This window comes from Crassostrea angulata, chromosome 7 (genome assembly GCF_025612915.1).
Source record: "Crassostrea angulata isolate pt1a10 chromosome 7, ASM2561291v2, whole genome shotgun sequence".
In the NCBI taxonomy this organism is placed as follows: Eukaryota; Metazoa; Mollusca; class Bivalvia; order Ostreida; family Ostreidae; genus Magallana; species Magallana angulata.
In genome coordinates this window covers 60,721,009-60,738,010 of record NC_069117.1, presented here as the reverse complement: position 1 = coordinate 60,738,010, position 17,002 = coordinate 60,721,009, and the positions used below count along the sequence as shown (strand labels likewise).

At 32.8% G+C, this 17,002-nt stretch overlaps 1 protein-coding gene across 2 annotated transcripts; it reads right to left on the bottom strand.

The window, feature by feature from the left end:
* Positions 1–4,190: 4,190 nt before the first annotated feature.
* On the bottom strand, positions 4,191–13,072 carry LOC128156790 (40S ribosomal protein S26-like). 2 transcript variants are annotated; one of them, XM_052819087.1, is made up of 4 exons: positions 13,020–13,072; positions 7,972–8,149; positions 7,307–7,440; positions 4,191–4,313 (listed from the first exon to the last, which is right to left on the bottom strand). In XM_052819087.1, exons 1-4 carry the CDS (start codon positions 13,020–13,022, stop codon positions 4,260–4,262), a joined length of 369 nt encoding a protein of 122 aa, XP_052675047.1. In that variant the 5' UTR covers positions 13,023–13,072; the 3' UTR covers positions 4,191–4,259. The 2 variants fall into 2 exon arrangements, with proteins under 2 accessions (XP_052675047.1, XP_052675046.1); XM_052819086.1 differs by lacking the exon at positions 4,191–4,313 and having other exon boundaries at positions 7,199–7,440.
* Between the last annotated feature and the right edge of the window lie 3,930 nt (positions 13,073–17,002).

Genomic DNA, 17,002 nt, shown 5'->3' with positions numbered 1-17,002 from the left:
TTCAATTATAATAAACTTTAATCCACATTAATATCGACATATGTTCCTTACCATTTTAAGAGGATGGGAGAGTGGCTTTGAATTTCTCTCATTTTGGGATACATAAATCCTATTAGTTAATTTTCCCCTTTATTTATTTGACTTAGTTTTGCAGTTAAGCGAATATGTTCACTTATATAGGCCTATAATGAAATATGTATGTATTCATTATTCCAACATGATATTTAGGAAATTTTCTTCAACTAAGAAATGAAAAGTCCTCAAGGTGTTTGGCCCTTGGGACTTAGGTAGGATAACTCTCACCCGAGGAACTTTAATTCACACCAAATAAAATTTAAAATATTTTTTGTGTTTATTTGCAATTATTTTCATTCAATTTTTTAGGTGTCCGAAGTAAATATCCAAATCTGACAAAAAATTCCCTCAATTTGTTAATAGTTAAGTTTTTAAAAATTAGTTTACAAAAACACTAAAATACATTAAAAAATTCTTTAAAAATACCTATAGTATCCCCATCATCATTTTAATATTTGACAAGTATATGCTTTGTGGTCTTCTATTGAAAATTGGAATAAACTGTGGGTGTATAGAGCCACCCTAAGGGGGCTTCTTCATTTTGAGCCGTCATGTTTGGCTTAGATTCCTCAGCAGTCAGCATCATCGCCTCCTTCTTCTTCGAAGTTGAAGTGAGATTGATTAATTCAGTACGTGTCTAAATTAAAATATCTGTCGAAAAAAATAATTCATATCTATAAGGTAATGTTTGCGGTTTGCATATCTATTTTATTTTTAGGAATTGTACCAAAAATACATTGACTTTGATATTGTCCTTCAAAATTCAAATGATTTTGCTGAACCCGTTATATCTGTCGTTTTGATGAAATGTAAAAATATGTAATTCCATATGTGATAAGTATGGGGGTCATTTATGCTTCAATGTTAGAAAATAATGTCACAATTTATGTATACCATGATTATTAGTAACAAATGCATGCAACACAAATCTCCTACACTTATTTGGTGTAGACATCCCCATTAATTGAAACCTTTCCAACTTCACCTATTTCAATGTTTGATTTGGATCCCTATAGTGAAAGGTCTGATTTATTTTGATAGTCACGCAACCATCAAAATAAAGAAGCTAGTGTAAGGTTTGACTCTAATCAGGCTGAAAAAGATCGCCATTTTTTCTGCACATTCCCAAGCCAAGGGTTTTCGGTCCACTCCACTCCCCAAGGATGATTCTTAATGGCAGTTGGTGGTTCAGTATATATATATATATATCGATTCCAATATATAACTATATTTACACTCTACCTAATTTATTGTATATCTAAGTATGTAGAAACAATTCAATATTCGTTTGAAGGGAATCCAGGAGTACCAACACTTCAGATTTATTGTGAAGATGCTCCAGCTAGGATAACTGTTTGTCAAAAAACGTGCCGACTCGAAGGAAACCAAATCCTCCCTTCTTCTCTGTATCATCCGTGGATGATTTAATCATTTGTGGATGATTTACCTGACCAACTCACCCCTGGAGGACTTAGAGGAGAGGCAGCGATATTTGTATCGATTCGCCAGGCACCTTGTCAGACCAGCTGCACAAGACCTAACTTGCCCAGCTCCAGGGGATCTATTCACAAAAAATCGTACGTTTAATCGTAGACGCAAGTTTGACGTAAGATTAAAGTGTCATCGTAGACGTACGATATTTTGTGAATAGATCCCCAGAAGAGTAAATTTGACGTTTCGTAGCGTTTGGGAATAATTTGACGTCAAACAAGTTTAAACGTCTTCGTATTTACGACCTATGAAATTAAAACGACATGCCACACATAACTTTAATACTCTCAAGACGACATGCCACATACCTTTAATACTCTCAAGAAATTATGTCAACATTGTTTACTTTAATTCGGTGTTTAAAAAAAATGAAAAATTTTTACCTAAGGGGCTTTTGCTTATAGCGGCTCCTATGGTTAATTTCAGACCCTCTTGCTGTTTCAGATCTTGAGAGATTTTCTATATTTATTCCTCAATAAAAATTCCATCCACCATTGGGTCCACACCCTAGCGCGGGGATCATGATTTAAATAAAATTCAGCCTCGGTATCTGACTTTTAGTACCCTTTCACACAGGTTTCACCTTTCCGACCAAATGGTTTCCGAGTTTTGTTAATTTTTTTTTGTATTCATTCCTATAAATGTGTAACAAGTGAAAAGCTGTCAATGTGACAGCAAACCGGGTTTTCTTTTATGTAAACTGTAACCATAATCCATGTCAACCCTTAATTGATAATCACTACCAACCGTATCCAGTGAAATGGAGTACCCTATATGTAATTTTTTGCCAAAAAATGACCAAGTTCAAAAGTTGGTATTTTTTTCATAAATTATCAGATATCAAAATACTAGCAATATGCATACCTCTTGCTGATATATGTACAATTGATCTGCAAAATAACAAATTCCTATCTTGAAAACTGTAGGAGGAGTTATCAGTACAATGAGGGTACCCTTTTGGCAGCCGCCCGCCCGCCATTTTCCGTTGGAAAATCCGGTTAAAAATTCAACTACTATTTAGCCCCAACTCTAACCCCGGGGATTATAATTTGAACAAACTTGAATTTACATACTTGTATCCAATGCTTTTCTGGCCAAATGGTTTTTAAGATGAAGGTTTTAAATGATTTTTCTCCATGGATTTTACGTAAAAAATCAACCAATTGTGGCTCCTCCCTACCCACCAAAAACCTTATTTGAACAAATTTCAGTCTACAATATCCAAGGTTGCTCCCAAACTGGTTTCAGCTTTTCTGGTCAAATGGTTTATGAAGTTTTATCTCCATTTATTCCTTTAAATATTCACAACCATCACCCCTTCATTGTGACCCCACCATACCCCGGGGGTCATGTTTTGAACAGACTTAAATCTACAATAACTGAGAATGCTTTCACACAAGTTTAATCTTTTCGGACAAAATGGATCTCTTTTTTTTTCGTAAAAAATTCAACCCCTTGTTGTGTCCCACCCTAACCTCGAGGATCATAATTTGAACAAATTTTAATTTACAGTGGAGTACATGGCTCAATTGCATTAAAGGGGCATGGTCATGATTTTGGTCAAATTTTATTTTTCTGTTTTTATTATTTGCAATGCTTTAGGAATGCATTTCTAATGATCAAATGAAATTTGGGTGCCAGTCGTTGAGTTTTAAGCAAGATACAGGGCTCACAATTCTTCATGTAAACAAGGCTCCATCGTCGCAAACCATGGTTTTGAGTCCACAAATTTCCTCAAGCGTGGGTCGGCTCGTGCCCGTTTTTGTTTACATAGGTTCAATATACCAATAAAAAATCTTTTTCAAGCTGGTTTGTCTATCTTATTATTCATTTTAAGCATAAATAAATAGTTCCTAACGACTGACACATTCATTTTAGGTCAAAAACTGGAATTTTCACTTCAACATTTAAAATGTAAACAAACGCTTTGTTTACATAGCAAAGAATTGTACGATCTGTAACTCGCTTATGACTCATTAAATGACACTCAAATTTTGGTTGCCTGTTAAAAGCGCCTTACTGAACATTAAAATCGAAAAAATAATTTTTGACCAAAATCGTGACCATGCCCCTTTAAGCCAGTTCCCAAAGGTTGCTGGTTAAAAACTCGATGTGATCACTTGATTTGTACTGGCAAGCCATAATATCTACATTGTCTCAGTCTACCAAACTGAAATTGGGCACCGGTTTGCGGTTGGAGAAAACCTGCGATGAACTGGTGTCCTTTCCAGGGGGGTCAATAGCTCTCATTCGCTTAGCACCACAACACCAAGGATAAGCGATTATTTGCCTTCATTGCACGGAGAAAGACTTATAAATTTATACTTCGTCTGTTTAACTTTTCCATTTTATCTGCAACCCCTTTGAATTTATGGTTCAGATTTAGCATCCAAGCTGGAGAAGTTGTGACCAGTACCAACTTAAATATAGGACCTTGGCCTTCTCTTAAAACCAATTGTCGCAAATCACGGTTTTGAGTCCACAAGTTTCCTCTTACCTGACTGACTGATGGACAGGTCAAAAACATTATACCTCTCCTAACTTGTAGTGTTGTGTATTCATATGAGCAGAAAAACTAAAAATCAACTAAGTGACCCATTAACGGAAAGAAAACGAACACAATCTGACGGATCACTATTTACTGATGTACAAAGTTAACGAGTCTGACAGGTCACTGTTTATTATGCACAGAGTTAGCGAGTCTGTGGGGGAGCGCCGGGGGCCCCAGGGCGTGGTGCAGCATTGTCCTGAAACGAGAAAAAAAGAAATTAGAAAAATCTAAACTGTGATCCTAACATGTTTATTTGATCTTGAATATAATAGTTTGATTTCAATATCTGTACTTAGTTAAGGAATAAATATAATACACTGGTAGTTTGTTATCGATATAGTTAAGGAATGAAAAGAATAGCTACTAAAATTCTATTTGTGCAGCTTTTTTGTAGCAACTTTTGCTTGGCATAAAGCAACAAGAGGCCCATGGGCCACATCCCTCACCTGAGCAACACTGGGCATGATAAAATCAGCTTAAGGTGGAATAATACATCATCACAAAATGGCGAACCTCTAATCGAAACGTCATTTTGTTTTATTTAAAGGACTTTATCGACCACCAAATGTAAATTACTTCATAGCCGATTGGATAAAGTGTCAGACTCGTGATCCGCACATCACCAGTTCGAATCCTGTAGGGTTTTGTCTTGTTACTTATCAAATTGAATTTTTTAGATAATCATTTTTTACCCCAAACTATAAATTTTTCGCTTATTTGACATATGTAAAGTTTATTTATCATTATATCTTTCATAATTAAATAATTTACTGTTAATTTGAGTGACTTTTTCCAGGTGTGTTATTCCACCTTAATGGAGTCATAATACAAATATTTGCACCATGTAGTACAATGATACATGTAGATCCTGCAAAACTAAAAATCCATTTTTTTCCTACTGGATATTCTTATGTTTATAATCAAGTACCTTTTCTGACAGGATGGTTTTATAGTCATATCATATGTTGAGTATTGCGGTTCACAAAATTATCCTAAACAATTCTTTATATGGGATATAAACCTACTTCAAACTCTGAACCTCTTGTGAGGCCCAAGAATCGTCAAGGGCCCAAATTCTTAACAATTTTAAAGAATCAGCAATGGTAAAATGCTTGCAACTACAATAAGTAAAACCATATTGAATATAGCATTTGAGTTTTTGTGAATAATTAAAATGTTTTCCTTTGTAAAATTGGATCCCTACTGTGACCCCATACCTACTCAAGATATAGATTTTAATGAATTTGAATCTACATTATCCGAGATTGCTTTCACTAGAGTTACAGCTTTTCCGTGCAAATGGTTTTTACAAGATTTTTCCCTCTATACAGGAAAACTTATTTATTATGAACACTGATATGGCGAAATCTCGGCTGTAGCAAAGTTTTTTTGAGTCCCTGGTAAAATTCTTTAAAAATCTTTGCAAAATTTTATGGTTATAACGAATTCAGATATAACAAGTTTATGGATATAGAAAACTGATTTTTCGTCCTGTTATATGAATAATGACAAAATTTAACACTTTTATAACGATTTCCTTTACAGTTTCAAAAAATATGCACTACCATTTAACATAATAATTTAAATGAATTTATTTTCTGATAAATTCTTCCAATTTACAATCCGATTATTAAAGGTATCAAAAGAATGTATTTTCATTCTAAGCCTCAATTTGCAAAAACTGAAGTCTGACCGGTCAGCAGGGGATGCTTACTCCTCCTAGGCACTTGATCATACCTCTATCTTTTTAGAGGTCCATGTTGCTGTGCTTTAAATTTGTATTGGGTTATGGATTTTTTTTTAGATGGCTGAGTTAGGCATAACAAAAAAATAGGTTTGTTTCAGCTTTCTCGACCGACCCTAACTTAAACCCGCCGACCCAAAATTTTTGTTTTTATCAGTTTTTTGTTAAAATTTCGTTTTTATCCGATTTAAAAATTTATTGTGTCCTCTAAAATTTAAGTCGTAAAAACGCTTATAGAACCTATTTAAATGTCATCAGTGTTGTGTAGATGTTTGTTATTTACAAATGGCAGCACATGTCGTGCCAGTTGAGCTCGAGAAATGTTCCCACCAGCCGGGGAAAAAGTTCATCAGACTTAAAAATGTTTTATGGTGGCGGACCCAGATCAATTAAACAACTACAACAAATACTTGGTTTTTTTTTTTTTATCTTACCCAGTTTAATAGATAAATGGTTTAATAAGCACAACTGAACAGATGGAGAGAAAAAAAAAAAGATTAAAAAAAAAAAAAAAGACCTACCGACCCTAATTTTTTTCAGCCTGAAAGCGGAAAAAAACTTATTTTTTTGTTAGGCCTTATTGTCAATTTTCATGTATGAAGTTAATTTGCTATAGTTATTATTACAAATTTGTTATACAGATAAAACGAATTACTGATATAAAGAAGTTAATCCATTGATACCTAGGACTTCGCTATAACCGAATTTTCCTGTATTCCTATGTAAATTTTTGTCCCCCATTGTAACCCCATCCTTCCCCAAGGGGTCATGGTTTTCACAACTTTGAATCTACACTATTTGAGAATGCTTCCACAAAAGTTTCAGCTTTTCTAGCTGATTACATTCTGGGAAGAATATTTTTAAAGATTTACTTTATATATTCCTATGTAAAAATTCAACACCGCCCCCCCCCCCCCCCCATTGTGGCCTCACTTTACCCTGGGAGTCATTATTTTCACACTTTTGAATCTTAGGTTACAGTAACTGAGGATGCTTAAACAAAAGTTTAAGCTTTCCTGGCCAAAAAATGCTTGAGAAGAAGAATTATTAAAATTTTCTCAAAAAATTGTCAATAATACTATATATCTCCTCTTGAAGGGTGTGGTCCTTAATTTTTATAAGTTTGATTCACCCTTTGCCAAAGAGTGCTTTGTGTCAAGTTTGGTAAACATTGGCCTAGCAGTTCTAAAGAAGACGTTGAAAATGTGAAAAGTTTACCAACAGACAGATGACAGGCAAAATGTGACCAGAAAATCGGTGAAAAAAGTTTTCAAGTGAAAAAGGGCGAAAATACCATGGGGTCAAATTAACCCTGTAAACAATATTTTCTGCCAAAAAAAATAAATAGCATGTTATATAACATTAACTATGAACTTGCTTGCAATGACCATTTTAGAATTATCATATAAACACATCTTATGTAAACCATTACTAAATGGACTTACCCTCATTGGTCTGAACCTGAGGGGTGGTGATCTGTCCTTCCTGGCCTCACGGGATCTGTTCCTGACCACCTTAGAGTGGATTGCACAAGAAACGCAGTACAACAATTTAGCATAGAGTTTGGGGAGAGCATATACTGAAACATGAGGAGAGCATCATTAGTACAACAACTTAGCATAGAGTTTGGGGAGTTATATACTGGAACACTAGGACATCACCATTAGTACAACAACTTAGTATAGACTTTGGGGAGAGCATATACTGAAACACAAGGACAGCATCATAAGAACAAGTTAGCATGGAGTTTAAGGAGAGCATTTACTGCAATTACTGGAACATAAGAAGAGCATCATTTGCATGAATAGTACAACTTAGCATAATGGAGAGCATTTACTTAAAAACAATGAGATTTACTGAAACTAATGGCTTTCAGGCCAATATACAGTGACCTTGGGCTAATATAGGATGCGATATAAAAATTGCCATGTAATAATCTATATATATTATATGATCCAATTTAAAATCTGTAAATTTCAAATATAAAAATATCATTTTCAAAATGTAAATCTGATATCCAAATATAAATTGTAGTAAAGTCAAAGATTTGGTTGACTGCAGTATAGTTGATAAGTTTATTGTTATTTTGAGAATATTATCGCTTTTCTACCTTCATAAACACTAGCGTCAGCGATGTCACGGACTGCAGCAGCCTCTACAATATTCCTAATGACAAACTTCTTGATGGCCTTGTCTTTTGGTACACATCGAGCACAGTTTGTGCAACGAACAAACTGCACATGACCACGCCCCTTCTTGCTTCGTCCATTATTTCTTCGTTTCGAAGTCTAAAAAAAAAAATCATATTGTGAATTCACAGATCTTACTTTCTCTTAACTGACTTTTCTACATTTGCAAAACCTACTATCTCAATAAATAATCTACATGGTATCATATCATATGTAATGAATTTTCTGACTGAAAGCAAAATATTTGATGACTTTCATTGCAGTTTGAAGGAAAATCTGGAAATATGGCATTAATTTCTTGTGACAGACAAATCAGTGCACGGTTGATGCCGTTTTGTGCGAAAGGCCATAATGCATGTTTCCCTAGTTTGTATGAAACATCTGTTTGTAATAAAGTGCTTGCATGTAGAAACTCTCAATATGGGAACTTTGTTACCAATTTCTTTTGTCCTACAAAACCAAGTTACTACCATATAGGAGATTAATGGAATTCACTGCGGCAGGGGCAATTTTAAATAATGTGCAGCACGTTTATCAACACGGGAAGCCATTTCTTAAAATATAATTTTTAAACTAAATCCAGACTAAGTATACTGAACAACAATATAGTGTGAAGTATAGTAAATCAAATCATGGCAAAATTTTACCTTGATGTACCATCTCACAGTTAATCATTGCAATCTTAACATGGCTCAAATTACACTTTTGAGAAAGTTGCAAAATGACGACGTACTTTGAATTTAACTGGCCATTTTCAAATTTAGGTCGCCAGTGGTAAATCTTTATGTAGCATTTAGGTTTTGAATGTTTCTTCCATTAAAAATACAGTAGTAAATAATAAAAAGAAGTGCAATGTTGGAAAGATTTTCTTATTGCATGTTTCATGCCTGGCATAAAAAAAATAATTTAAATTTAGGCATCAAAAGTATCAAGATATGTATCGTATTGTCTGTATCGTGATACGTATCGTATCGTGAGGCAACTGTATCCTTGCACCCCTAAATTTAGCCAATCATTTCATTCATATATGAAACATCATACTCATGAATATAATATTTTCTTGCACTAGAAATTTTCTTTTACACTGACTCATGGGAGACACATCAATTAATTCTATAAATTGTATGATGTTTTGAGTGGATACGTAAAACGCGAATTTTGTATGAAGTTCTTTTACATCGGCATCAACAAAATCATTTCACCTTCTTGTTATGTTAGTCTCACAAACATAACTAATAAAACATGTTTAAGGCAGTTTTGAATATGAAAATTCTATTGGATAAAAATCTCTTCTTTGTATATAGGACTGAGACAAACCATGTTGTTTAAATAATCTGCCATTTTGTTTATTTTGACAGAGTTTTGAACCTGATGTCAAATTTTTAAAAATGATCCAGGCAGATATTTTTCGTCACTAAATGGCGACTGGCTTTAATTTTAAATCGCACACACTGAATTTCAGTCGCAAATGCAACCTATTTAGTCAATTATTTTTTAGCCCTGCTTAACCCTTAGACTGCTACGCGCGACTATTGTCGTGCCGAAATTTGAGGTCCGCCACTGCTACGCGCGACTATTGTCGTTTTTCCGAGAGCGAGTTATCTAAAGTTTCCCCAAGCCTCGCTTTGAACAAAAACACGATGGCTATTGTTAGGAATGAAATTTGATTGGTCAATTGATGTTTTCGGAAGGTTTCTAGAGTATTCCAGAGTTTAAAATAAAGGCTATAGAGCGGTAAACTTCCGAGAAATGTTTTGAATTTGTAGCCAAAATGGCGAACGTAGAATGAAACGACGAGACAAAAGTTTTGAACTTTTTTCACCGTGATAGCAAAGACGTAAAACTTTTGATGGAATTAATCCTGCTGTACATAACTTAGGAGATGTTGAATTATTGATTTATGTGTCTTTGATGGACTTTGTGCCAAGAAATGACCAAGAATTTGATGCCGATCTCGAGGTAGGCTGGTTGCGTGTTGATCCACCGCCATGGAATATCCCATTCACCAGAGAGGAAAAATTAAACGCTAAAATGGAGGATTACGAACCTTTATCGTTTCTAAATTATTTTTTAATGATATGTTTATGGAAATTCTTGTTTAATTGATCAACATCTTTACCGAGAGAAGTGTGCAGTCCGAGAATGTGAATCAGACCAACATTTAAAAACATTGATAAAGTGTTTGATGTATTTCTTTATTTTTCAGTTACTTTGACCTATTAATTGTTTACCTGATGTTCAAAAATGATATGAATAAACATGAATCTCACAATGTATGTCTTATTGATATACTAAGGAACTTTTACAGTCATTTGGGTTCTAAATTATGACAATTGAAGAATGCAACAATAACAGGCATTGATTTTAATTGATTTTCACATTTGAACGTACCTAGATTGATAATTACAAGTTAAATGAGGAAAATGAGCATTGCATTGAAATCTTCAACATTTTCTCTTGCATTTAAATATAACTTTGGTAACTGTAGCATAAATAGTTGCTGAGATATATTATTTTAAAACTCGATGGTCAATTACCATTAATTGTGATTAATTAATTCAGCAGTGGCGGCCATCTTGGCGAAAATTAATGCAGCAGCCTAAGGGTTAATGATTGGTGAGATTTTATTTTTCAGCGCATGTGAAACTGGGATCAACTTACTAATGGTTGCCATGAATAGAACATTTCATAATCATTTTGCCTCACATGATTGAGCCCCTTGGTTTTCATTAGTATTTCACATTTCTAACCAAAAATTTCTTTTTAACAGGTCAAGCACACTGTTTGTTGGTTTGATTTACATTTGGTGGTCAATTACCGGTACTTTTATGGTACCCCCTACTTTACACTTACACAAAATGAGTTAATATTTGTTTATTATAGTACTGATAATCCTAACCCTAACTCAGAACAATGAATAAAGCACATCATGTTAATATACAAAAAGTTAAAAACAGCCGTATGTCCCTATGGCTGATGTATCTAAAGATTAGAATATTATTTTTTATTTTACCTACTTTGTAAACAACCACAGTAATCTTGTATTTTAATACCCTTTCATTTAAATAAGACTACTTTTAGGGCAGTTAAGGCATGGCATTTTGCTGAAAAGATGCAAAAATAGACCTAACTATTTAAATGTAAGTCAGACTAGTTTGAATACCAGCACCACATTAACTCAGTTGGTAGAACACCAGACAAGAATTCAGGGGCATGGGTTTGAATCCCAGTCTGCTTCATAATTTTTTTCACCAATCCCATAATTCAAGCTTTTCACATTGAGTCTGACTGAAATTGTTTTTACTTGCCCAGATGATTGTTTAACCCAGGCAATGGGAATCAGGAGCAGAGAGTCAGAGGATTAAGGCCATTTCATATTTCAAACAAAATACTGGATTGTTTGCAGGGCTTTACATTAACTTTTTTCCTACTTGTCCATTCGGACAAGTGACCACGATATTTACTTGTCCGAACTTCAACTTCACTTGTCCAAAAAATTTTTAATATTAAAGATCAAATATTGTCACTTGAAAACTACAGTTCTGTATTACTAAAATAAAGTCATTTATTGATTATTCTTGCCAATTAATAACCTGACTTCTTACTTATAGTGTCTTTCCTAAATTTATTGGTTCCATTTAACATTAAACATGATTTGTCAGCTGTAGCTTTGTCATGGCAAATTACAAGACATTTTAAATTTAGCATCAGGTTTTAAAATACATGTAACTCTTATATTGATTTCTCATCTGTTTTTTAAACTAAACATGGAAAGTCATCATAGTCTATCAATGATGAATGAAACCTAATATAAATTACATTTCTTTCCATAATCCTTAAGTTTATCTTTGCTACCTGTTCTTCCTTTGTTTTTGATAACATGTGTGTTTGGTACTGTGTAAGAACTAAGATCCACACCTTTACAGTTCAATATTGAAAGTTGTTTGTAATTAGTGAACTTCAATCCCGATCAAGAGTAACTCCATTGCATTTCAATTTGAAGTCGGGATCGAAATTCAAAATTACTAATCGATAAACTTATATTAACGGGACTACGGATAAACTTATAACAAAACTTTCTTTACTTTTTAAAATGTTGGAGACTTCTTTACATAAAAATGCACTTGTCCAGTCGGACAAGTGGCAAGCAATATTCACTTGTCTGTATATTTTTTTAACTGGTACCAGACAAGCTGACAAGCGTTAATGTCGAGCCCTGGCTTGTTGCACTTTACTTAAGTTATAACTTTTTCAAGTCCAAGCACAAAACTTGACATGAATGCTTATCTGATTATTAAAATGCATATCCCGAGTTATTGCCCCAATGGTAAGCATGCCATCCTTTTTCTTCAGAAATGGAATTAACTAATGAAAATGGCTCCCATTTAGTAGGTAACGAGATTCATTGATTGCGCTTGACTATTATTCAAATTGGAAAATGGGATTCAATTTGCCAAATGTGGCCAATCCACAATGCATCAATTTATAAAGCTGGTAAGGATGTTTAGTCATTCTGTGGTAAAAAAAAAAAATCAGCTATATAAAGTTAATATGAAATGAAAATATGTTAAGAAATAAGATTATAGTGCGCCATGAATTGTAGGTTAGATACTTGGAACTGTAGCGCTAGGGCATCACCACGTGTCAACCTAATGTTTACGTGGAGATACAGTTTATACAGCTAAGTAATCTAAGGTGTATCTCCGCGAGAGTGAAGAATTTCAACGGACACCTATTCCGATCATCAGACTTGACGAATACGCTGAGATTAATCTACGACATGTTTCACAAATGGGGACTACAAATAATTTTCAAATTTTTTTTATCAGTTGGGTTTTCAGTCCTTCAAAAAGCTTTTTAAATAAAAGACTCTGTATTTTTAACAGAGCTCAACCCAAAACATGATAAAACTGGAACTTTTTAAGCAATAAAAGTATATTTTCTACAAGAACATGTGGTCTTCACCCACCATTATGGACTGTTGGAAAGAAAAAGGAAGTTGTCATATTCATTCGCCAAAACAACAACCAAAGTGTTTCCTTTGTTTCTAGCAAATTTATCATTTCAAATTTATAATCAAACATTCAAAATTATAAAAAAAAATATATATTTCATACATTTAGAATTGGAAATTATAATGAATTCCATGAAGAGCTTTGAACTACTTTTAGCGTAATAAAGTGATTTGGTTGAAGCGAGTGTTAAATAACTTTGACATAAGTTATTCGTATTCGGGCGCATTCTTGTCGAATACGAGAAAAAGTCAAAATATAATTTTATTTTTATAATTAAAAGAAACACAAGAGCCGAACAAAAATAAACAAATAGAATTAACCAACATAGTTTGTTTAAGAAATACATATATTTAAATTGTATAAAAGATACGCATGTATTTTTTAAATTCTATTTTATATATTTTATTCAGTTCAGGTTCTTTGGTATACAATCTCTGTTTATAATTAATCAGTTAATTGAATTAAATTATATAGCCTAAATCAAATTAAGAAGAAAGTTTAGGGGTCGATTTCGCCAAGGGCATGCTGTCCAAACTGGTGAAAAAATATGAATTCAATTTCGGTATTTTGTTATTAATTAAAGGGACTTGGACACGATTTAACTTAAAATTTTCAAATTTTATTTTTCCATTTTTAATGTTTATACTGATAAATATAGAAGTTTTTAATGCTATGTCAAAATTTGAAAGTCAAATATCAAGTTATAAGCAAGGTACAGAGTTTATAATTCTTTGTTTTGTAAACAAAGCTCGAATATTGTAATTTTTTTACATAGGTGTTGTATTGGTGTAAGTTTCAATCAAATGTATCTTTACTTGTTGATAATAGTATTTATGAAGACACAGAATTAGTTTAAATTGATTTTACAAAGCTCGAATATTGTAATTTTTTTACATAGGTGTTGTATTGGTGTAAGTTTCAATCAAATGTATCTTTACTTGTTGATAATAGTATTTATGAAGACACAGAATTAGTTTAAATTGATTTTACATGTCACTTTGTCAAAGAAATGGTAATTCTCTTCATTACATTTTTCAGTGTAAACAATTAACTATAAGACTCGTACGAAAGCCCATTGAGCTCATTTTCCTAGGTAAAAAAAAATTTTTTTCGAACGCGAAACTTTTGCGAATAAACGCGTAACTTTCGCGAATAAACGCGAAACTTTTGCGATATAACGCGTTACTTTCGCGATATAACGCGTTACTTTCGCGAATAAACGCGAAACTTTCGCGAATAAACGCGAAACTTTCGCGATTAAACGCGAAACTTTTGCGATATAACGCGAAACTTTCGCGATTAAACGCGAAACTTAAATATAAATATTGTTATTTCATAGAAGAACCCCTATGAAGAATAATTACTGAAAACAAATATATCAACAAAAATAAAACAAAATAATATTTTATAAAGATGTAAATGAATTAGATTTAACCTTATACTTAACATAAATTCAAACGTAGGAAATCTCTAAAATCTTAGTACTGATTTTCAAAGGACATAATGCATCGCGCTTCTCACATTCTAATGGGCGCTATATTATTGAAAATGAGGCAGCAACATATTTTAATTATAACAATTTTAATTCGAATTAAACGTTTTATTAAATATCATTTTAGAATTTAAAGGATATCATTGTTTAAAACGTTACAATATATTGTATATCGCTGCGACATAACTTAACGTCTTATGTCTAGTTTAATATCAGAAAGATAAGTCAAGCTGTGAATAGAAATTTTCAAGCTTTTGTTCAAATCTACATGACGTAAATTCGTCCTCCAAATTTATCACATATGTCATTTGAAAATTAATACTAAGATTTTAAAGGTTTCCGACGGTTGAATTTATATCAATTTTATCAGAAAAAGATCATCAATGAATGCCTGTTCGAACACAGGGTCGGCGAACAACTGAAAATCGTAATATGATGCCTAAACTTATTACCTACTTTGGACATATAACATATAAAAATGTTATAAAGTTGAATCAGATTTATTAATACCTATATGCAAAAAAGATAATTTTGTCTTCATAATCAACCTAACACAGATATTAGAATAATAATGAATAATAAGTATTTTATGGTATAAAACTTAAAATGTGTTTGTTTTCAATCGTTTTTCATCATAAGGGTTCTGTATGTAATGACAATATTTATATATTGGTTTCGCGTTTATTCGCGAAACTAACGCGTTATATCGCGAAAGTTTCGCGTTTATTTGCGAAAGTTACGCGTTATATCGCGAAAATTACGCGTTTATTCGCGAAAGTTTCGCGTTTATTCACGATAAAAATATTTTTTTTACCTACGAAAATGAGCTCAATGGGCTTTCGTAGACTCGAGCTTTACATAACAACCAATTCTTACCTCTGTATCTCGCTTGTAACTTGACTTAAACATTCAATATTTTGGTCAATCATTTAGAATGCACCAGTTAACCATTTTATACATAAAAAATAAAAATAAATTTTTTGATCTTAAACCGTGTCCAAGTCCCTGTAAGCTCATCTCGGCATCCTGTTGGCGAAGGTGTAGATTTCCCTCTTAAATTAATGTATCATAATTAAAATAAAACCGATGGAATACACTACCTAATGAAATACAAAACAACCCTTCTTTGAACAATTTCAAAAAATATTTAAATCGTAGCAACATAAACATTCCCGATTATTATAATTTTGGATCCAGAAAAGGACAAATTCTACTTTCCCAGTTAAGATTAGAGTGCAGCGCTCTGAAACTTTATATGTTCCGCAGAAACCTCTGCCCCTCCCCCTTATGCACATGTGGTTCAATTGAAAGTAATGACCACTTTCTTTTATATTGCCCAAATTATAATGTAATACGTAGTGAAACAATTAACAAACTTCGAGATTCAACAAATGTAAACATATTACTCTTTGGGTCTCCCATGTACCTGCTATTGTAAATTATCAATAAAATATTGTTTAAACTAAAACCGATGAAAATAAGATTGACCCTCAATATCAATACAGTGTCACCTTCCTAAGTCAAGAGTTTCTGATCCGCCAGGTGCTTTTTGTAGAGCGGATCAGAAACTTTTGACTTGGGAAGATGTAGTTATATTTAAATTATTATATCCATTTAAAGTTGATCGACGTTTTCAAGTAACATTTTTCTATATATTTTTCAAACAAAAACAATTACAAATTATGATGGTGGTTTTTAAAGAATAAAACTCTGTATTGCTATATTTTTCTTTGATATACACATTACTAATGACTTATTTGTCTTATAGTTAAAATTCTTTGTTCTAAAATTTCCGGTCGTTGGAACGAGTCTACCTATGCATCTATTTTAAAATCGTTTTCGGCAGATATTTTTTCCACATTGACACAATCATTAGATACAAAATATTCGATTGAAAACACGTGTGTTACAGTGCACATCATATAACATGGGGGAAATGACAAACCCTTGAACTATAATGTATCAAAAAATATAAGATATGTAGGTTAAGTATTTGGTCTGATGACTTGTTGTAGATTTTTATTATAACGGGTGGCAGTAAAAACAAAAATTTACATCATGACAACTTAAATCTTGTCAGTGTTGTCTGCCACCCGGTAATTTTAAAATTTACAACATGACACTGAAACAAAACTTCTCAATTAAAACTGGGCTTAATAATTTGTAAGACCAAAAGATTGTTTTGCGCCAAATGGTTAAGAATTTGATATTAACGACCATTCAGATGAGTTATACATTATTATTCAGACTAGTTTTAATAATGAAATTTCAAACCTCAAAACCTCATCTCCCAGTGGATGATATTAAAACCTACTTATCTTGCAAGGTGCATACTGATGCTAAATAATGAAGAAGTTCTAGTATCTAATTGCAGATCATGTACACATTTTGTCAAATTTAGTGAACTTCAAATATGTCAATTAACTTCAAAAGTTATTATGTAGC

Excerpts from the sequence above, each read along its gene's own strand:
- LOC128156790 (XM_052819086.1), bottom strand. Across the intron at positions 7,441-7,971 it reads TGACGCTAGTGTTTATGAAG|TATATGCTCTCCCCAAACTC; the intron begins GTAGAAAAGCGA and ends CTCATGTTTCAG.